Source organism: Glycine soja, chromosome 16 (assembly GCF_004193775.1).
Source record: "Glycine soja cultivar W05 chromosome 16, ASM419377v2, whole genome shotgun sequence".
NCBI lineage: Eukaryota > Viridiplantae > Streptophyta > Magnoliopsida > Fabales > Fabaceae > Glycine > Glycine soja.
Window position 1 is genome coordinate 32,375,638 of NC_041017.1, and position 24,571 is coordinate 32,400,208.

At 27.0% G+C, this 24,571-nt stretch overlaps 3 protein-coding genes across 3 annotated transcripts; 1 reads left to right on the forward strand and 2 right to left on the reverse strand.

The window, feature by feature from the left end:
- Nucleotides 1-3,865: 3,865 nt before the first annotated feature.
- LOC114389233 (tryptophan aminotransferase-related protein 4-like) lies at nucleotides 3,866-6,357 on the forward strand. Its single transcript, XM_028349863.1, has 5 exons — nucleotides 3,866-4,259; nucleotides 4,639-4,933; nucleotides 5,193-5,485; nucleotides 5,600-5,880; nucleotides 6,058-6,357. Exons 1-5 carry the CDS (start codon nucleotides 3,982-3,984, stop codon nucleotides 6,273-6,275), a joined length of 1,365 nt encoding a protein of 454 aa, XP_028205664.1. The 5' UTR covers nucleotides 3,866-3,981; the 3' UTR covers nucleotides 6,276-6,357.
- A 1,755-nt stretch (nucleotides 6,358-8,112) lies between these two features.
- Nucleotides 8,113-12,838, reverse strand: LOC114389607 (tryptophan aminotransferase-related protein 4-like). Its single transcript, XM_028350309.1, has 5 exons — nucleotides 12,491-12,838; nucleotides 10,791-11,085; nucleotides 10,222-10,514; nucleotides 8,856-9,136; nucleotides 8,113-8,513 (listed from the first exon to the last, which is right to left on the reverse strand). Exons 1-5 carry the CDS (start codon nucleotides 12,766-12,768, stop codon nucleotides 8,320-8,322), a joined length of 1,341 nt encoding a protein of 446 aa, XP_028206110.1. The 5' UTR covers nucleotides 12,769-12,838; the 3' UTR covers nucleotides 8,113-8,319.
- A 6,442-nt stretch (nucleotides 12,839-19,280) lies between these two features.
- Nucleotides 19,281-24,398, reverse strand: LOC114389975 (tryptophan aminotransferase-related protein 4-like). The gene is made up of 6 exons (XM_028350667.1): nucleotides 24,355-24,398; nucleotides 22,945-23,145; nucleotides 21,326-21,620; nucleotides 20,754-21,046; nucleotides 19,763-20,043; nucleotides 19,281-19,474 (listed from the first exon to the last, which is right to left on the reverse strand). The coding sequence occupies exons 1-6, from the start codon at nucleotides 24,396-24,398 to the stop codon at nucleotides 19,281-19,283; spliced, it is 1,308 nt and encodes a 435-aa protein (XP_028206468.1).
- Between the last annotated feature and the right edge of the window lie 173 nt (nucleotides 24,399-24,571).

Genomic DNA, 24,571 nt, shown 5'->3' on the forward strand with positions numbered 1-24,571 from the left:
ACAAAATTACAGCTTTAAGAAAATAAAAGAACCAAGGTTATAATTAAATCTTTATATAAATATTAAATAATATTATTTATTTTACTTATTAATATAATAGTAGTATATAATTAATATGATATAATTAATATTACTATCATAAGTATATATTCAATATTAAATTCAATATTATTTATTATATTTATTAATATATATAATAGTAGTAAATATAGAATAAATATTATACACATGTAGGCATTCAATATTATATTTAATATATAATTAATATTATAAATGCTTTTTTTTTCAACGACGATAATAAGACTAGAGCAATGTTCTTTGATATTATTATTGTATTATTTGTATAAACATTAAATAATTTTATTTATTACATTATTTTAGATAATGACAAATTAAAATTAATTGTATTATTAAATATAATGTTTATGAAATATATATAATCTAATTTAAAAAAAAATTTACGTTCTTAAATATATTTTTGACTATGATAATGTAGTGCTTTTTTGGTTTTGGTTTTTTATAAAATTATTTTTTTTAAATGGTATTTCTAAAATTATTTTTTAGTTTTATTGTACAGCTTGTGTAGCCTTTTTGCGTATCTTTCTCTCCATAAATATAAAAATATATACTTTTACTTTAGAAAAAAAATATAACAGTTAAACATGTGTATCCAAATATCTCTATTAAAATAAAAGAAACAAAATTACAGCTTTAAGAAAATAAAAGAACCAAGGTTATAATTAAATCTTTATATAAATATTAAATAATATTATTTATTTTACTTATTAATATAATAGTAGTATATAATTAATATGATATAATTAATATTACTATCATAAGTATATATTCAATATTAAATTCAATATTATTTATTATATTTATTAATATATATAATAGTAGTAAATATAGAATAAATATTATACACATGTAGGCATTCAATATTATATTTAATATATAATTAATATTATAAATGCTTTTTTTTTCAACGACGATAATAAGACTAGAGCAATGTTCTTTGATATTATTATTGTATTATTTGTATAAACATTAAATAATTTTATTTATTACATTATTTTAGATAATGACAAATTAAAATTAATTGTATTATTAAATATAATGTTTATGAAATATATATAATCTAATTTAAAAAAAAATTTACGTTCTTAAATATATTTTTGACTATGATAATGTAGTGCTTTTTTGGTTTTGATTTTTTATAAAATTATTTTTTTTAAATGGTATTTCTAAAATTATTTTTTAGTTTTATTGTACAGCTTATGTAGCCTTTTTGCGTATCTTTCTCTCCATAAATATAAAAATATATACTTTTACTTTAGAAAAAAAATATAACAGTTAAACATGTGTATCCAAATATCTCTATTAAAATAAAAGAAACAAAATTACAGCTTTAAGAAAATAAAAGAACCAAGGTTATAATTAAATCTTTATATAAATATTAAATAATATTATTTATTTTACTTATTAATATAATAGTAGTATATAATTAATATGATATAATTAATATTACTATCATAAGTATATATTCAATATTAAATTCAATATTATTTATTATATTTATTAATATATATAATAGTAGTAAATATAGAATAAATATTATACACATGTAGGCATTCAATATTATATTTAATATATAATTAATATTATAAATGCTTTTTTTTTCAACGACGATAATAAGACTAGAGCAATGTTCTTTGATATTATTATTGTATTATTTGTATAAACATTAAATAATTTTATTTATTACATTATTTTAGATAATGACAAATTAAAATTAATTGTATTATTAAATATAATGTTTATGAAATATATATAATCTAATTTAAAAAAAAATTTACGTTCTTAAATATATTTTTGACTATGATAATGTAGTGCTTTTTTGGTTTTGGTTTTTTATAAAATTATTTTTTTTAAATGGTATTTCTAAAATTATTTTTTAGTTTTATTGTACAGCTTGTGTAGCCTTTTTGCGTATCTTTCTCTCCATAAATATAAAAATATATACTTTTACTTTAGAAAAAAAATATAACAGTTAAACATGTGTATCCAAATATCTCTATTAAAATAAAAGAAACAAAATTACAGCTTTAAGAAAATAAAAGAACCAAGGTTATAATTAAATCTTTATATAAATATTAAATAATATTATTTATTTTACTTATTAATATAATAGTAGTATATAATTAATATGATATAATTAATATTACTATCATAAGTATATATTCAATATTAAATTCAATATTATTTATTATATTTATTAATATATATAATAGTAGTAAATATAGAATAAATATTATACACATGTAGGCATTCAATATTATATTTAATATATAATTAATATTATAAATGCTTTTTTTTTCAACGACGATAATAAGACTAGAGCAATGTTCTTTGATATTATTATTGTATTATTTGTATAAACATTAAATAATTTTATTTATTACATTATTTTAGATAATGACAAATTAAAATTAATTGTATTATTAAATATAATGTTTATGAAATATATATAATCTAATTTAAAAAAAAATTTACGTTCTTAAATATATTTTTGACTATGATAATGTAGTGCTTTTTTGGTTTTGGTTTTTTATAAAATTATTTTTTTTAAATGGTATTTCTAAAATTATTTTTTAGTTTTATTGTACAGCTTGTGTAGCCTTTTTGCGTATCTTTCTCTCCATAAATATAAAAATATATACTTTTACTTTAGAAAAAAAATATAACAGTTAAACATGTGTATCCAAATATCTCTATTAAAATAAAAGAAACAAAATTACAGCTTTAAGAAAATAAAAGAACCAAGGTTATAATTAAATCTTTATATAAATATTAAATAATATTATTTATTTTACTTATTAATATAATAGTAGTATATAATTAATATGATATAATTAATATTACTATCATAAGTATATATTCATTATTAAATTCAATATTATTTATTATATTTATTAATATATATAATAGTAGTAAATATAGAATAAATATTATACCATGTAGGCATTCAATATTATATTTAATATATAATTAATATTATAAATGCTTTTTTTTTTCAACGACGATAATAAGACTAGAGCAATGTTCTTTGATATTATTATTGTATTATTTGTATAAACATTAAATAATTTTATTTATTACATTATTTTAGATAATGACAAATTAAAATTAATAGTATTATTAAATATAATGTTTATTAAATATATATAATATAATTTAAAAAACTTTATGTTCTTAAATATATTTTTGACTATGATAATGTAGTGCTTTTTGGTTTTGGTTTTTATAAAATTATTTTTTTAAATGGTCTTTCTAAAATTATTTTTTAGTTTTATTGTACAGCTTGTGCAGTCTTTTTGCGTATCTTTCTCTCCACAAATATAAAAATATATATTTTTACTTTAGAAAAAATATAACAGTTAAACATGTGTATCCAAATATCTCTATTAAAATAAAAGAAACAAAATTACAGCTTTAAAAAAATAAAAGAACCAAGGTTATAATTAAATCTTTATATAAATATTAAATAATATTATTTATTATACTTATTAATATAATAGTAGTATATAATTAATGATATAATTAAAATTACTATCATAAGTATGTATTCATTATTAAATTCAATATTATTTATTAATATTTATAATATTAATAAATATAGAATAAATATTATACACATGTAGGCATTCGATATTATATTTAATATATAATTAATATTATAAATGCTTTTTTTTTCAACGACGATAATAAGACTAGAGCAATGTTCTTTGATATCGTTTGAGCAAGATCTCATCAAACCAATATTTAAAGAATCAATTTTAAAAGAATCGCTTATATCATGCATTCTTATCAATCAAACAGTTAAACGTGTGTCCATATATAAGGCATTTCATTTCAGAATTCTCAATGTGCAACAGAGAAACTACTTAAATACTATTTCATAATAAGAACTACGTACAAAGAATGGCCAAAAGAACAAGTCCGATTTACATAGGATTCGTGATTGTATTGTGTGCCTCAAGCATGTTTGTAATTTGTATGGGAGAATGGGAATCAACTTGGAGCACAAGAGCTGCAGAAGAAGCTGAGGCTGTGGCAGCAATACCATGCTCAGGACATGGAAGAGCCTACTTAGATGGTCTTATTCTAAAAGGGCATGAGCCTGTTTGTGAGTGCAATCCATGTTATGGTGGATCTGATTGCTCCAACTTATTATCTGATTGTGCTGCCAATGCTGGAAGGTAAACCCTTCTCAAAATTTCAATCTACTAACTGCTAATGAATTTAGCCTTTGGTCTCAATATTACAATAGTAGTTATTATCTGATATTTTGGCTATATATCTATGAAGTTACCCTAATTGGTTAATTTGCAGAAATGTTTTGGACATTTCGATTCATTTATTTTGGGTTAATTAAACTTTTAATTCCTTAACTTTTTCAGATTCTAAATTTTAATTTATTAAATATTTATATTTTTTAAACTTTTAGTTATTTATTAATTTTTGGTCAATATTTTTAGTCCTTATATTTTTTTTGCCTATTCTTTGTTAACGAATCATTTAGATCATGTTCTATATTGATTTTTGGTTGATGAAACTAGTTGCATATGTTAATTGCAGTGGAGACCCATATTTTTTGGAGCCATTTTGGATGCAACATGCAGCAAGTAGCGCGATTTTAGTATCAGGATGGCACAGAATGGGATATTCTTATAGTGATGAATCATACATCTCACAACTATTGGTTGAGTACATAAAAAAACTTCACGCCATCGTTGGGAATGCAGCCACTGAAGGCAGGTACATTGTTTTTGGAAGTGGCTCAACGCAACTCCTCAATGCTGCTGTTCATGCCTTGTCTCCCAGTTCTTCAGTGTCTCCGGCAAAAGTGGTAGCCACAGCACCATATTATCCCGTGAGTTCAATTTAATACTTATTTGGACGAAATTTAATTTCTATGTAATTGTTTAAGGGTTTTTTATGTCATTTTTTTAAAATTAAAATTGAAGTTTGACTGATATTTAATACAAATATTACAATTTTGATTGGAGAATGAGAAAAGGAAATACACAAGGAACTAAATTTTGCTTTGTACTACTTTTTTATTCTTGTATAAATTTAATTATGAAATTGGTAGAGAGATGACATAAATTATGATAAACTTTTTGCCACAGGTGTATAGAGCACAGACACAATTTTTCAATTCTAGAGATTTTAGTTATGAAGGAGACACGTCCTTGTGGAAAAACAGCACAGATAGCAACTCTAGATTTATTGAGTTTGTGACTTCACCAAACAATCCCGATGGAAAGTTGAACAAGGGAGTTCTCAAAGGCCCTAATGTCAAAACCATTTATGATCGAGCCTATTATTGGCCACATTTCACTGCTATTCCTTCACCAGCTGATGATGATCTAATGCTGTTTACAATTTCCAAGCTCACAGGCCATGCTGGGAGTAGATTTGGGTAAGAAATATTAAACGTTCATCGAAGTTAAACTCTATTTTCTCAATTAGTAGTCTAGTAGCTAGTAATAATTAAGTAAACTTGTGTTATATATTGTGATTTTGATTTTAACAGATGGGCAATAATAAAGGATGAGGCAGTATATCAAACGATGTTGACATATTTGCAATTGAACACCTTTGGAGTTTCCCGTGACGCTCAGCTGAGAGCTTTAAAGCTTTTGGACGTGGTTCTTGAAGGAGATGGAAAAGAATTATTCCAGTTTGCATATTCAACCTTGAAAGATCGTTGGAGGAGGTTGAAACAAATCATATCTGAATCAAAACGGTTTTCTCTACAGAATTTGTCTCCCCAATACTGTACCTTTTTCAAGAGGGTCAAAGATCCTTCGCCAGGTAGAGATTTAAACTTAACTTATGGGTGTGAAGGGATTAAAATTTACAATCTTTACTTATAGGAAAAAAAACTGTGAAATGAAGACAATTACAGGAACCAAAAAATAAATTAAACGCCAGATAAAAATGTTAGAATAAAATATATGAACTGATATATATTTGTCATTTTTCTTGCAGCATACGCTTGGTTAAAGTGTGAGAGACAACAAGACAAGAATTGCTATGAAATCCTTGAAGCTGCTGGCATCATTGGCCGTCAAGGCAGTGACTATAGTGCTGATAATCGTTACCTGCGTCTCAGTCTCATTAGGAGCGAAGATGATTTTGAGATACTAATAAACAAGCTTAAAAATCTAGTTCCAACGGAAAAGGAAACCAAGGATTTTAACAACTAGTTGATTTGTAAGAATATTAAGGATAATGATTTGAGAGAATACCAAGAATTGAAAACATGAGAAAATTTCAATTTTTAATTCAATAATGATTTTTTTGCTTTTAAGTATGCATGTTTTCTCCACATATATGAAAAAATAAAACTTGTTAGAATTGAAGAACGGTGAACGGATTTGCACTGAGTAATAGGAGAAGACCTTCTACCAAAATTGCACATTTTATATGCATGTTAAAATAATTTAATTCTCAATTCTTCTGGTGATCAATCTGTTGAGTGATCTTTAATTTCGCAAGTTAGGATTGAAATGCCAAAGAATTCGCCGTAGCCACTGAAAAATTCGAAGCTACTGCAAACAAAAAGAGGATGGAATTGTTCAGAAAAAAAAAAAACAATTGTTGTGTGTTTGGATCGTCTTAGTTTAAATAAAATTCAATAGTTTGTGTACGTTCCGGAGCGTTGTTCGATATTGAATATTCCTACTTTAGGCTTCCTATCTAGAATTTATCTTTTAATATTGATTATTCGGATAAGATTTAATCCTTTAAAGATTAATTTTCGTAATGTTGAATTTTTAAAAAAATATTAACTAAAACTATATAATAAACAAAAAAGTTAAACAGGCCTAATATATACACGTTAAACTATTTATTCCTATTCTTATTTAATTTGACTAGTCCCAAAATTGAATAAGTATAACATGTATATATTTGACTAACAAGTTTTACAAGTCAATATTAGCCCCCAAGAATTTCAAATAGAGAAATATTGATATTTATTTATTTGAAACGAAGATTTAATATCCGCAAACAGCAAAAAGTTGGATGTGTACTCAACTTTTACTCACTAATAAGGAAATGTCATATATCATAATGAATTGAAACAGACAAACTACTTTTGTTAAAATTAGTATAGGCTGATAGAATCGATAGATTATTCAAGAAAAACACTCATACATTTTTTTAAGGAATTCAAGATAAACTCATACATTTCTCTCTACAAATAACCTTATCCTGCAGTCAGCAGATAAAAAGTGATTATTCAAATCCCTAAATATGTTTGATATGGTCATTACTAGTATTTTAACTCGTAAATATTAGGGTAAACATTTTTTATATACAACGATTTAAGTATATAAATTTAAATAATTTAATTATATTATTTTAAAGAATTAAATTAATATGAAAATAACATTTAATTTGATTTAAAGTTAAATACAATGTTATAATTATAATAATAATTTGTTGAAGACAATAGGATTTATTAGTACTTAAAATAAAATATTTAATTTAAATTTGGAGACAGAAACTTAATAATAATAATAATAATAATAATAATAAATAATGCAATTAAATAAAATAATAGGAATGAATATATTTTAAAAGAAAAGTTAGTTTAATTTAATTTAGATTTAGATTTGAAGATAACGACACACTCATAATAAGAGTAACTTAAATTAATTTGAAAAATGATATAAAATCTAAAAAAAATTATTTCTACTCTCAAATTTAATTGTTGGTGTCTTTGAAGATTACTTTGTAATACTTTGTAACGAGAAAAGGGAAAGAAATCAAAGAATATAAAAACTGATAATTTAATTGAGAGATCTCTCAAAGTAAGAGTCTCAAATTCTCCAAAGTGTATACTCAAATTCAAAACACGGAAGTAGATAACAAACAATATATGTAAGATTATCTTTTAGTGAAGACAACTATAGATTATATTTGTGCTTCAGTAACTATTTCCGGTATTAGATTATAATTAATTCTATACGTAGAGGGAAGCTTACTCCCGTATAAAACACGTAACATAGCCACAATATTGTTGAATGCATACATTCGTACTTAATACTAAAAGCAATGCTTTTTATTCATTCTATATCACGTTTTTTACATTAAGAGCAATACATTTAGCATTGATTTAATACAAAGAACCCATATTATTTTTATACAAGAAACGACAATGATTCAACTGATTTCAGAATGTTTTATTATGCACGTAAATATTTTGATAATATGACATTGAATATTGATATTTCTTTATTTGGTCTATTCCTTAGAAACAAGAATTTTGAGCTTGTTTATGAGTATCTCAAAATCATCTTGGCTCCTAATGAGACTGAGACGCACGTAACGATTATCGGCACTATAGAGACTTCCTTCACGGCCATTGATGCCAGCAGCTTCAAGGATTTCATAGCAATTATTGTCTTGTTGTCTCTCACACTTTAACCAAGCGTAAGCTGTGAGCAAATCGAAATCAAATTGTTATGCAAGGGGAAAGGAAAATTTTGCACTTCGTGTATATTTTACTCAATTTTGTATACCACAAGAAATTAAAGTACGTACTACCCACAAAATTTTCGTCACTATTGGTAATTTTTGTGACTAATACTTAGTCACTAGAATTTTACTGACAATTTTTTTTTATAAATTACATGTAAACTACTTTGTAACTATGTTATGCTTTTTTCTAGTTAAACTGAAATTAATTATTGATGAATGAAATCTTTATATAAAATTAAATTATTGGGTTAAGAATGAACGCATTTACAAAAATTGTGACAACTAAAAATGATGTTTACCTGGTGAAGCGTCTCTGTCCCTCTTGAAAAAGGTGCAGTATTGGGAAGAAATTTTCTGTAGAGAAAACCGTTTTGTTTTAGATATGATTTCTTTCAACCTTATCCAACGATCTCTCATGGTTGAATATGCAAATTGGAATATTTCTTTTCCATCTCCTTCAAGAGCCACGTCCAAAAGCTTTAAAGCTCTCAGCTGAGCCTCACGGGAAACTCCCATGGTGTTCATATCCATATATGTCAACATCTTTTCATATACTGCCTCATCTTTTACAATTGCCCATCTGTTAAAAAAAATCATAATAGAAGACATTAGGTGGTTACTTAGTTGATAAAACTATACTTTAATTTTGATCTGAAATTTTTGCCCTCACTTTATATATTCAGTTTTTATCAAAAAAGAAATTAATTCATCGCGGAGTAATTAAATGTTGACTTTTTTTATCTTAAAGTTTTACACTATGACCCAATTCAAATTAAATATAAAACATTTTTTAAACTTTCATAAATTAAAATAAAAGGTTTTAATTAAGGCCTACAAGTTCTTGACCATATCTAAGAAATTAACCAAGATAATTATTTTACAGTCTGTAAAGAATTCTCATATAGTCTTTGAAGTTGTTAGTGTTATCTTAAAGCCAACATTATATTTCAATATCAATAATCATAACAAAAACTAACCAGTTATTATAAATAATACTAACCTTGATTTTCTTACGCAAAATTTCAAACATGAGTTTTGTGAATAAAAAAATATTAATGGTGAAAAAACTCTAACAAAAAGTGGTTAATCAAACTTTTCAAAGAAGATTAATCATCAAGAAATTTAAGAAATCTTCAAACCAATAGCATATGCTTTTTAAAATAAATAAAAAAATAAAAAATACCAAACCCTTAGTATAGGTAAAAGAAAAGCTTTCAATTGAGTTATATGATTCATTAGTCTTAATTATAATTTGAAGGACCTCTAGTAGAATAACAATGAGAAATTGAATATATGGTTTACAAAGTAGTCAAATTTCTATATATTGTCATTTATCAAAACAAGCTAGTGTTGTTTTTCTTATAAATAAAAGATAAATTAAAACAAGTCTTGTTTCGGGTAAGTCAATTTTTCAAAGTTAATATTTTATATACATTGATGTCAAATGCTGACAATCAATGAAGAATAAAAGTATAAAAGTCGTCTCAAACTTATTTTTCAAATATTTAATGATCATTAAACCAGTATTCTTAAAGTACTCGCAGTTGAATCTCAGAATGATGAAAGAAATAACGGCAACCTTTTATGTATATATAGATTCTCTTTCATAGATTTATATAACTTAATTAGCATGATGAAAGATTCATATATAGCAGTATATCTCACCCAAATCTACTCCCAGCATGGCCTGTGAGCTTAGAAATTGTAAATATCATAAGATCATCGTCTGCTGGTGAAGGAATAGCAGTGAAATGTGGCCAATAGTAGGCTCGATCATAAATGGATTTTACATTAGGACCTTCAAGAACTTCCTTAGTCAATTTTCCATCTGGATTGTTCGGTGAAGTAACAAACTCAATAAATATAGAGTTTTTATCTGTCTTGTTTTTCCACGAGGATGTTTCTCCTTCATAACTAAAATCCCTAGAATTGAAAAATTGTGTCTGTGTTCGATATACCTGTGGCAAAAAGTTTATCATCATTTATATCATTGTCTACTAATTAATTTCATAAACTAAATAAATGTATACATGGAAAGAAAAAGTAGTACAAAACATAATTTAGTTCCTTCGGTATTTTTTTTTTTGTCATTCTCTGATCAAAATTGAATTTTGTATTAAATATCAGCATAGATTATCAAGGCAAAACTCCAATTTTAATTAGAGAACAACATTAAAAACATTAAAAAAAGTATCTAAATCTTGCTAAAATAAGTATTAATTAATGGAACTCACCGGGTAATATGGTGCTGTGGCTACGACTTTTGCTGGAGACATTGAAGAGTTGGGAGACAAGGCATAAACAGCAGCATTGAGAAGTTGAGTTGAGCCACTTCCAAATACGATGTACTTTCCTTCGGTGATTGCATTCCCAACGATGCCATGAAGTTTTTTTATGTACTCAACCAATAGTTGTGAGATGTATGATCCATCACTATAAGAATAACCCATTCTATGCCATCCTGATACTAAAATGGCACTACCTGCTGCATGTCGCATCCAAAATGGCTCCATAAAATATGGATCCCCACTGCAATAAACATATTCAATAAATTTTATCGAACTTGTAAAATTCAAATGAATATAATCACAAAAAAATATTTAGTTTCTTGTTTGCTACTTTTTTGGCATGTGATCTAAAATTTTGTGTGGGCAAGTTTAATCAATAAATAAGGTGTTATTATATAATAAAATTATATTATCATCTAATCACAAATTAAAATATAAAAAAATTATATGCACGTGTAACTAATGTAAAATCTGTTACAAATTAAAAATAAATAACTTAATGGATACATGCGGGTAAAATAAATGATTTTTTTTCTCTAATAGCTTATTAACAAGGTGGAGGTGGAAGTAGTAAGGTAATTATAACCGCATATAACCACAACTTGAAATTACTTAAATATTCATAATTGCATGTGGATATAATTATTTTTCATATAAATATATGTGTCAAAACTATTTAATTTTTTACTTTTGTTTCAAATTTTATATTTTGACAAATATCTACTTATACTTGCATATATTTATAAAAATCAAAAAATATTTTATCATTTGCAAATCATCATACAATTTAGTTATACATGTATTTTGTTTATTGATTTTTATAATAATTATTTGAAAATTTATATCAATGATAATTTTTTATTGATTATTTTAAGCATGCTTTTAGTATCTGAAAAATATTCTTTTTATTTTGTATTTCCTCTTTGCCATTGTGTTGGTCATGTTAAGTGATTCTTAAAATATTTTTGGATTTTTCTTTTGATTCTTTTTTTTATGACAACCGCTGGTATATTTTTTCATCAAATGGTGACTAGTAAAAACAAAGGTTTATATAATGACAAGGACGAGATACAAAACAATAAAATAAAATAAAAAATCCAAGAGCTAAAAGTCAATAAAAATTTATTACTAACCAAATGCAAAATCTGGAAGAAGAAAAATTTAGAAACAAAAACATATTTATTTAAATCTTTAATTTTTTTTATTAATTTTAATATAAATAATTAATATAATTATTAAATTATATGCATTAATCTTGAATGCTGATTAAATTTATAATCAGATTATCATTCATTAATATATGTGTAAACTAACCACAACATTAGTTATATTTTAAACATATTAAAATGAACATGATTATTAATTTTTCAACTATGTTTTAAATTATGTGCCCAAAAAATATATTTCTAAATTAAAATATTTTATAACCTTAATATACTTAATAGCAAATGTTAATCCAATATGGTTCCTGCTGAAAAAGAAAAATATATCAAATGCCCAAATTAAAACAACCATTCAGTAAACCATTTAACAAAACTTCATAGATAGCCAAGATATCAAATGGGCTATAGACTACTATTGCAATACTAAGACCAAAGGTTAAATTCATTAGCAGTTAGTAGATTGAAATTATGAGAAGGATTTACCTTCCAGCATTAGCAGCACAATCAGATAATAACTTGGAGCAATCAGATCCACCGTAGCATGGATTGCACTCACAAACAGGTTCATGGCCTTTTAGAATAAGACCATCTAAGTAGGCTCTTCCATGTCCTGAGCATGGTATGGCTGCCACAGCCTCTGCTTCTTCTGCAGCTCTACTGCTCCAAGTTGGCTCCCATTCTCCCCTACAAACAAACACGTTTGATGCACATAATAATATTAAAATGAATGCTAAATTCACTGGACTTGTTTCTTTGACCATTCTCTTTAATTTGTACGTACGTAATTTTTCTTATGAAATAGTAATATTCAAGCAATTTCTAGATTTCTGTGAAATGAAGTGACCTATGCCCATGCATTTATATAGAGATATAGGTTTCACCATAATGAGTTTTCAAAATTTAAGGATAAAGACTGAATTAGCCAGAGTTTGTTAAGTGTACGTTTCCCGTACTGAAATTTGTACACGTGACATAGGAATAAAAGGCATCATATTCACATTACTAATAGAAAATTCTGCCTCCTCGTCTATCCTATTGATTATAGATAGAACACCAAGACATAATATTAATCAAATCACATGGTTGAATTATCATCTGCACATGGATGTAGACCGTAACATAGGAAATTAATTCCTATTCAAAATTCAAGAATATATAATTCCATATCGATTACCTCCGCAACAAGAAAACCATGACGTAATTATAATTTATAATAGTTTTTGTTTGAATTCTAAGAATGAAAAGTATTTACATTCCTTCGTCAACCTGACAAGTATTTTTTTGGTTGGATGAACCTGACAAGTAGGATAGTTGATTGAATTTGAACTGAAATATAACGAATTGTTTTGAATTATATTTACAGTTCGTTTGAATTGGACTGACAAATAGTTACGGTCTAATTTAAACACACTGAATCAAATCATTTTAAAAGCCATTTAATTTGAACTGAATTGAATGATTTTCCAAACTATTCTTAAATGCTATGAATTGTTTTGAAGTGCTTCAAACTATTGCAAATTATTTGTTTTCGAAAACATCTATGAGAAGAAAATGGTTTTTTATTAATTTCTATTTTAAATACTCCGACATTAAAAATATTTATTATATTTAGAATACAATAATATAATCAGTGCTTTTAAAAAAAAAAAATAGCACTTTTTCCTAGATATTGATATTTTTCTCTCCTAAAAAAATAATATTAAGATTTAGTTTTTTTGTCAGATATTAGCATTTAGTTGATCAAACGTATCGTGTAGCTTGGTGAATACAAAAAAAAAAAAAATACAAGTTTTGGTGCACGAGTTATACAATAAAAAAGACGGATTGAAAAAGGGGAGAATTAATTCAACCATTAATGGTTGTGCTACTATATATACTCATTAATAAAATAAAGATATATAAGGAATAAGGAAGGGGAATGAATTGAGGTATGGCACGGATACAATTCTAAAGTAGACGTTAGCAAGTGATTTAAGTTTTTTTTATAAAAAAAATGTAGTTCTCATTTTGTTAATCTATCTAGAAGTACTGAAGTAGTTCTCATTTTGGTTCCTAATTGAGTTATATGTTAATTTAGAACCAGTTTAGTTTTGTACAACAGTTTAAATTAATTTTTATTGAAAAAATTTCAGTTATGTTTTACCAGTACTTCAGTTCAATGTCACTTCTGTTCAATTATCGATTTTTTTCCACCCCTACTAACAAGTATTGTAATTAAAGAACTACGAAGATTCACAGCTTAGTGAGAAGTTTGTCATGCCTAGCAATCCCCAGAAATAATTAAAGGATGTTACAGCCTTTGTTATGGGGTAAAATTCACACTATTTGACCATGTTTTAATATATTTTTGTTATGGGATGGATAATTCAGATTATTTAATAAGAATAATAGAGGATGATTTCACCCAATTTGATTTTAAAAAGTACTAATCAAGTTCGAATAGTACTTCATAATAAACTATCATTTAAAAAATTCTCATATAATACTAATTGATGGGTTAATTAATAAGTTAAAAGTATATAATATTGTGATTTTACGAAAACAACAGTGGTTGCTGTTCTACTTGAACAAGTTTTGTTGTAACGTGACGAATTCGTATTAATTAGCTTTATCCCATTACAAATACCTTTAGCAATCACCTAAAACACCACGAGCCTCGACGAACAAACCATAATAGCATTACTCCATCACCGCATGGACCACACCTTGCATCCGAAAGTCATGCGTTGATTTCACTCCATATTTAACCCCTTTCTCTTCTCTCGTGCCCATGCTCTATTTTAATTTCCAATCAAGCCGGCTTAAGGTTAAGTAATCCAAACAAGACTTTAAGTCTAAAAAAAAATTCTTAAATTTTTTTTAGTATTAATATACCTTAAAAAAATTATTATAAAATTATATTTAAAAATAAATTTTAATTATAACAATTTAGTCAATATTTTTACATAACAAAAAATTAAAAAATTAATTTTAAATAAAATAATAATAATTTTAATAGGTTATTTTATGAGTAAATAAAAGACTCATTTTTAAATTTGTTCTCAAATTCTTGAGCCATCCTATTTTCAAATACACTTTTTTTTTTATTCTAACGCTTCAGGTCAACTCTCTAATGTCAATATGACGTTATCCTTTCATCTCGCGCGTACAACGTATGCCTTTTGCAAACTGCTGAAATCCACAAGATTTCAACTGTCCCAAACATGCTCTTAGATGAAACTTTTGAGTGTTTGTGATTGCAATCCATACTTTGGTCGATCTGATTGTTCCAAGTTATTATCTGATTGTGCTGCTAACCCGGAAGGTAAACCCTTCTCAGAAATTCAATATACCATCTGAAATAATGTCTATCATGCGTTTCAAATGAATTACACGTCATTGATAGATAGAACACAAAAAAAAAAAAAATCAGATCCAAACATTAGGTTAATTATTCTTAGGTTTTTATCAAGAATCTTAAAGTGAACTAATTCAAAGTTGGGGAAATTAAAACTCTGTTTTAGGATTCTCTTCGGATCTAAACTACTTCGAACCCTTATCAAATTATATATTTTTAGGTAAACCTCTGTACGTTCTTGCAATCTATTTCTTGGTGACTTACAATTGCACTCGCTACTAGGCCTTGGAGGAAATTATGTGTTTTGGGTGACTTTTTTTTATATCAGAGTTAATTAAGTTATTATTCGTTGGAAATTTGGAATTTGGAATTCTTACACGTGGTAAGAAAAAATGGAATCGGGATTAATTAAAACAGATATACACAAAGACATCACATGTGGATCTTTTGCCTTCTAATGAGTCATTCGTTTGAAATAAAACAAAGGATGTAGATTAAAAGTAACTTCTTAAACTTTAAACTAAGAGGGAGTTTAAGGTGCAAAAGTAATGTGTCAGCCATCTGCATGTTTGCAGAACCGTTAGATTTAGTTGATTTTAAATCAACGGCTCAAACTTTTCTTTTCTTTTTCTTATTTTTCCCAATTTTCCCTTTTAGTCTTCTTTCTTTGCCCTCGGTTCCTTCCAATTGCACCACCTACGTTTAGAATTAGGTTATTTGCGTTGGTAAGGGTGCAGTTTTCAACTTCAACAGCATATTCCTACGGTGCGAAACTTTTTCACTTTCCCACGGTAGAATCCGTCTTAAAGGTCGAATTAAACAACTAAAGTTTCACACATATCTTCTACTCAATCCTACTAGGTGTCTCGAGCAAATTAAATTAACATTCCTGCAACTCTTTTTGTTGAGCTATTTCTCTCCCAAGAACGGAAAACCACATTCTGCATTGTCGCAGTCACAGTCACTCTCCTGTTTCAACTTGGATCCTCTTCTTCCTGTTGATGCTCGCTTTCATGTCAGATTTTCTTTTCAAGAAATTAATAACGAGAGCAATTGTAACTTTTAAGTCTCCAAGGAAGATATATCTGGTGCCATAGGAATTATCCTTGGCTTGAGCAACCACTGCTCTTACGTTATTGCAATACTTTCTAATTTAGTGTAGGCTATCTTGTCTCTCTCTGCATAATCGTAACTGGTCTTGCTCCATTTCTTTGTTTTAAAGACACTTTTTTTCCAGAATTAATTTAAAACACTAACCAAGGTGCATGTGACATTCCTAAGAGGATATAACACCAAATAGAAGACATTGTCCCAATGTGATCATATCTTGGCGGTTCATTTGTGATGCTCAAACTTGGCAGTATTGTACTTCCTATTGTACTAGTGCAATCACTCCTCCAGTGCCTGAGGTAGTTCTGCTACTATAATAAACCTAAAAGTCAAAACTTTATCATATCATGCTCCATAGAAATGAGAAAGTGATGGGGAAATAACAATCTGAAATGTTTAAAATACAACAATTAAAAGAATCTCTTACCAACTTTAAAGTCGTGTTAAAAAAATTAAATTCTTAAAATATTTTACGACATCAATAAAAAAATCATAACACAGTTGTAACCGTAGATTACCTTAAGACTTATCGTTTGAAGTTTACAACAACGATGCAAGTCCCCGCCTCCCTCCCAACACCACATCTGCCCTCAATCTCAACTTTTTATACGGTTTCTCCGGCGCCGCCGATGCTCCCCTCTTCGCCTCCGTCATGCTCGTCTAGTTTCACCCCGCTGCCTAGAACGTCGTCCAAAATTTCCACCCCTCCTTCTAATTTTATCTCACATATGAATTGAACATTCTTTTTGCCTTCATCTGAGGGGTGCTTGAAACTTTAACCAATTTCGATTGTTAAGGTTCTTAGGACTACCTCTACAGTTTGTTTCCCTCTCGCTAATCACAGTGTTGCATAAATATATCGCAGGCAGATTCTAGTCCCTTCAAGTTGGGTTTTTTCAACTGGTTGCGTTAGGGATGTGTGTGATTTAACAGCTGAACAACATTGTACGGTCATTAGGTGTGTATAGATCTGAATGGAAGATTTCAAATGTGCAAAAAGATATATGCTCATGTTTGTTTATAAACATTTGTTTGCAATCCAACGTGTTAATGAGATGAAGGTGTTGATGGGTTTGAGAAAAAACATGCAAAAAACTTAACCTCCTCCACTAATGATGGCAAGTCCACCTCTGCGTTATTGAAGATCTTATTGTTCCAAATTTTCCACAACACCAAAGTTTTTGCTAAGTTTTCTGGTAGTACTGTTGCGTACGATGGGGATATATCCATGAATAACACGAGTACCATAATTGAGTAGCGACAACATAGTTAATAAAAATATGATGCACTGACTCCATGTGTTGTTGACACAAGGAACACAACGATCCACTAGCTATTGCTTTGTCTTTATTTTGAAATTTTTGTTTGCGAATGATTTCACGACTTCAGGTTTTTTATTAGCTATGACTAAATAATTAATTTTTTATTCTAATAAAATCAAAGATAATGGTAAGTGAATTTATAATAATTCACTTACCTACTTAAATTTCTTTGGCAAAATTATTAATTAATCATGTGTATGACCTAATTCATATGTAGGTTGAGTTAAATACGTAGGGTATATTTGTTAGTTGGTATATTTTTCTCTTTTTGTTATAATTTTACAGTGTGTTATGAGTTAGGATGTTTTTAACGAAAATTTAATTTTTAGTATTATGAAGTTTCGAATACTATTTTTTGTTTGATATTATGTTATATGCTATAACATAAAAATATAATTATTTTATTATTATTGGTTCAATCAGGATTGAACTAGTATCTTCATTGGTTAAGTGACCCTTGCATGTTCCTCCCTACTTTCTAAATATAACGATAGATGACACTTAGGTAATCTTCAATGAAAGATGTTTGATAAGTTTTTTAAGATAAAAAATTATTTTATTTTCTTGTATAATTGGAACAAGTCTAATTGATAGTCTCAATTTCTTAAGTTTTTGGTCTCGATATCTCATATAAGTAACTCATCTTCAAAGTTTTTTAAGAATAAAAAATAATTTCATATGCTGTAAGATACATAAAGTGAATATTTTAAATTTTGATCATTTAAAGATATCCTTAAACACTATTATATTTTCTTATATTATGTTGTGTGTACTAAAAAAATATTATTTTTGACAGAATATTTTTCCCAAATATATTTCATAAGAAATGTATGAATTATCAACTAAATTTACCGACAAAATATTTATTTTAATTAAATAAAATAATAGGAATTGATATATTTTAAAAGAAAATTTAGTTTAATTTAATTTAGATTTAGATTTGAAGATAACGATACACTCATAATAAGAATAACTTAAATTAATTTTAAATAAAATCCAAAAAGAAATTAATTTTACTCTCAAAATTAAGTTTTGGTGTGTGTGAAGTTACTTTGTAATGAGAAAAGGGAAAGAATATAAAAAATGATAATTTAGAATTGAAAGATCTCTCAAAGTAAGAGTCTCAAATTTTCCCAAGTGTATACTCAAATTCAAAACACAGAAGTAGATAACAAACAATATAAGATTATTTTTTAGTGATAAAAATTATAGATTAGATTTGTACGTGCTTCAGTAAGTATTTCTGGTATTAGATGATAATTAATTCTATACGTAGAGGGAAGCTTAATTACTCCCATATAAAACACATAAAATAGCCACAATAGTGTTGAATGCATAAGTACGTATTTAACACTGAAAGCAATGCTTTTGAATCATTCTATTTCACGTATTTTACATTAAGAGCAATACATTTAGCACTGATAGAACTGATTTCAGAATGTTTTATTATGCACATAAATATTTTGATAAAATGGCATTCAAAATTGATATAACTTTAATTGGCCTATTCCTTAGAAACAAGAATTTTGAGCTTGTTTATGAGTATCTCGAAATCATCTTGGCTCCTAATGAGACTGAGACGCACGTAACGATTATCGGCACTATAGAGACTTCCTTCACGGCCATTAATGCCAGCAGCTTCAAGGATTTCATAGCAGTTCTTGTCTTGTTGTCTCTCACACATTAACCAAGCGTAAGCTGTGAGCAAATTGAAATAAATTGTTATGTACGGGTTAAGGAAAATTAAATTACTATTGACAAAAAATTTGTCAATAGTGGTACTTTTTGTGACTAATACTTAGTCACTAGAATTTTACTGACATTTTTTTTTATAAACTACATGTAAATTACTTTTTCGCTATTCTTAAGTTTTTTTAGTTAAACTGAAATTAATTATTGATGAATGAAATCTTTATATAAAATTAAATTATTGGGTTAAGAATGAATGCATTTATAAAAATTGTAACAACTAAAAATGATGTTTACCTGGTGAAGCGTCTCTTCCCCTCTTGAAAAAGGTGCAGTATTGGGAAGAAATTTTCTGTAGAGAAAACCGTTTTGTTTTAGATATGATTTCTTTCAATCTTATCCAACGATCTCTCATGGTCGAATATGCAAATTGGAATATTTCTTTTCCATCTCCTTCAAGAGCCACGTCCAAAAGCTTTAAAGCTCTCAGCTGAGCCTCACGGGAAACTCCCATGGTGTTCATATCCATATATGTCAACATCTTTTCATATACTGCCTCATCTTTTACAATTGCCCATCTGTTAAAAAAAATCATAATAGAAGACATTAGGTGGCTACTTAGTTGATAAAACTATACTTTAATTTTGATCTGAAATTTTTGCACTCACTTTATATATTAAGTTTTTTATCAAAAAAGAAATTAATTCATCGCGGAGTAATTAAATGTTGACTTTTTTTTATCTTAAAGTTTTACACTATGACCCAATTCAAATTAAATATAAAACATTTTTTAAACTTTCATAAATTAAAATAAAAGGTTTTAATTAAGGCCTACAAGTTCTTGACCATATCTAAGAAATTAACCAAGATAATTATTTTACAGTCTGTAAAGAATTCTCATATAGTCTTTATGTATAAATTTTTTATCAAAAAAGAAATTAATTCATCGTAGGAGTAAATGTTGACTTTAAGTTTTTATCTTAAAGTTTTACACTGTGACCCAATTTTTTATCTTGTTTCGGGTAAGTCAATTTTTCAAAGTTAATATTTTATATACATTGATGACAAATGCTGAGAGTAAATGAGGAATAAAAGTATAAAAGTCGTCTCAAACTTATTTTTCAAATATTTAATGATCATTAAATTAGTATTCTTAAGTATTCATAGTAAAATCTCAGAATGAAGAAAGAAATAACGGCAACCTTTTATGTATATATAGATTCTCTTTCATAGATTTATATAACTTAATTAGCATGATGAAAGATTCATATATAGCAGTATATCTCACCCAAATCTACTCCCAGCATGGCCTGTGAGCTTAGAAATTGTAAATATCATAAGATCATCGTCTGCTGGTGAAGGAATAGCAGTGAAATGTGGCCAATAGTAGGCTCGATCATAAATGGATTTTACATTAGGACCTTCAAGAACTTCCTTAGTCAATTTTCCATCTGGATTGTTCGGTGAAGTAACAAACTCAATAAATATAGAGTTTTTATCTGTCTTGTTTTTCCACGAGGATGTTTCTCCTTCATAACTAAAATCCCTAGAATTGAAAAATTGTGTCTGCGTTCGATAGACCTGTGGCAAAAAGTTTATCATAATTTATATCATCTATCTACTTGTTAATTTCATAAACTAAATATACATAAATGTATACATGGAAAGAAAAAGTAGTACAAAACAAAATTTAGTTCCTTGGCAATTTTTTGTGTGTATCTAATCAAAATTGAATTTTGTATTAAATATCAGCATAGGTTATCAAGGCAAAACTCCAATTTTAATTAGAGAACAACATTAAAAACATTAAAAAAATGTATCTAAATCTTGCTAAGACAAGTATTAATTAATGGAACTCACGGGGTAATATGGTGCTGTGGCTACCACTTTTGCTGGAGACATTGAAGAGTTGGGAGACAAGGCATAAACAGCAGCATTGAGAAGTTGAGTTGAGCCACTTCCAAATACGATGTACTTTCCTTTGGTGATTGCATTCCCAACGATGGCATGAAGTTTTTTTATGTACTCAACCAATAGTTGTGAGATGTATGATTTATCACTATAAGAATAACCCATTCTATGCCATCCTGATACTAAAATGGCACTACTTGCTGCATGTCGCATCCAAAATGGCTCCATAAAATATGGATCTCCACTGCAATTAGTAAACATATTCAATAAATTTTATGGAATTTGTAAAATTCAAATGAATATTAATAAAAAAAAATATTTAGTTTCTTGTTGGCTACATTGTTTGTATGTGATCTAAAATTTTGTGTGGGCAAGTTTAATCAATAAATAACGTGTCATTCATTGTATAAAAAATCGTCTAATCACTGATAAAAACGAAAAAAATTATACACATGCATAACTAATGTAATTTTACTAATTAAAAATTAAATAACTTAATGGATACATTCGGGTAAAATAAATGATCCCCATATAACCACCGCTTGAAATTACTTAAATGTTCATAATTACATATAATAAGTGGATATAATTTATTTTTCATATAAATATATGTTTCAAAATTATTTAATTTTGTACTTTTGTTTCAAATTTTATATTTTAACAAATATATATGTATACTCGCGTATAATTATAAAATTTGAAAATATTTTGTCATTCCCAAAATCATTATGCAAGTTAGTTATACATGCAATTATGTTATTGATTTTTATAATAACTATTTTAAAAATTATACTAATAATAATTTTTTATTGATTGATTTAAGTATGTTTTTAATATCTGAAAAATATTTTTTTTATTTTATATTTCCTCTTTGTCATTGTGTCCGTCATTTTAAGTGATTCTTAAAATATTTTTGAATTTTTCTTTTGGTCCCTTAATTTTTTCTATGACAACGGCTGGTATATTTTTTCATCAAACGCTCACTGGTAAAAAGAAAGTTGATATAATGACAAGGAGGAGATTCAAAATATAAATAAATAAATCTAAGAGGTAAAAGTCAATAAAAATTTATTACTAGCCGAATGAAAAATCTAAAAAAAACTAAAAATATATTTAACTCCTTAATTTTTTGTATATTTTAAAATAAATAATTATTAAATTATATGCAATAATCTTGAATGCTAATTAAATTTTTAATTAGATGATCATTCATTAATAATATATATATATATATATAAACTAACCACAACATTAGTTATATTTTAAAAATATTAAAATGAACTTGATTATTTTTCAATTATGTTTTAAATTATGTGCCAAAAAAACTATTCTTAAATTAAAATATTTTATAACCTTAATATAATTAATAGAAAATGTTAATCCAATATGGTTCCTGAAAAGAAAAAATATATCAAATGCCCAAATTAAAACATCCATTTAGTAAACCATTTAACAAAACTTCATAGATAGCCAAGATATCAAATGAGCTATAGACTACTATTGCAATACTAAGACCAAAGGTTAAATTCATTAGCAGTTAGTAGATTGAAATTATGAGAAGGATTTACCCTGCAGCATTAGCAGCACAATCAGATAACAACTTGGAGCAATCAGATCCACCATAGCATGGATTGCACTCACAAACAGGTTCATGGCCTTTTAGAATAAGACCATCTAAGTAGACTCTTCCATGTCCTGAGCATGGTATGGCTGCCACAGCCTCTGCTTCTTCTGCAGCTCTACTGCTCCAAGTTGGCTCCCATTCTCCCCTACAAACAAACACGTTTGATGCACACAATAATATTAAAATGAATGATAAATTCATTGCACTTGTTTTTTTGGCCATTCTCTTTAATTTGTACGTAGTTTTTCTTATGAAATAGTAATATTCAAGCAATTTTTCGGTTGAACTTTGAGATTTCTGTGAAATGAAGTGACCCATGCCCATGCATTTATTTAGAGATATAGGTTTCACCATAATGAGTTGCATTCTAAATTATTCTGAACTGTTTCAAACTATGACATGGACACAATTTGAGAATAAACGTTATCATGTGATTTAATTGTTTTTTAAGAAACAATTCTCATTTTAATTCACAGTTCAGTTAATTATTAATCAAGAAGTAAATCTCATTTTGGTTCATAGTTCCGTTATAAGTTAATTTAGAACAAGCTCAGTTTTGTACAACAGTTCAAATGAATTATTATTGAAAAAAATTTAGTTATTTTTTACCAATTCAATTCAACGTTTAGTTCAATTACTGATTTCAACTGTCCCAAACATGTACTTCGATGAAACTTTGGTTGATCTGATTGTTTTAAGATATTAGCCTATTTGGATACAAGCCACAGGTGTTTTTGAGTTTTTTTTTAATGAAAATATAGAACTATTTTCAATAGAGAAACTCTTAAAAAAACTTATAGCCTGGTATCCAAACAGGCTAATAACTTGAAACTATCATACCAGCCTAATTATCTGATTGTGCTGCTAATGCCGGAAGGCAAACCCTTCTCATAAATTCAATATATTATTTTAAAAAATACCTATGAATGTGTTTCAAATGAATTACACGTTACTGAAAGAACACAAAAGAAATTCAGATCCAAACATTAGGTTAATTATTCGAAGCTAGGTTTTTTTTTATCATGGATCTTAAAGTGAACTAATTCAAAGTTGGGGAAACCTCTGTTTTAGGATTCTCTGGGGAAACCTCTGTTTTAGGATTCTCTTCGGATCTGAACTGCTTCGGACCCTTATCAAATTATATATTTTTAGACAAACCTCTGTTCTTGCAATCTGTTTCTTGGTGACTTACAATTGCACTCCTACTAGGCCTTGGAGGAAATTATGTGTTTCAGGAGACTTTTTTTATATCAAAGTTAATTAAGTTATTATTCGTTGGAAATTTGGAATTCTTACACGGGGTAAGAAAAAATGGAATCGTGATTAATTAAAACAGATATACACAGAGACAGACCTGGTTTCTCTGTCCTTTTTCATGTTGTTCCTGTGCTGTCCCATTAAAATAACAATGCATAACAGCTGTGTTAATATTTAATTATGATATTTAATTTTAAAAATCATGAAAACTGTATAATTTTAAAGGACAGCATAAGAACAACACAGGAAAGTACAGCAGAGAAACCAAATTCTACAAACACATCACATGTGGATCTTTTGTTTTCTAATGAGTC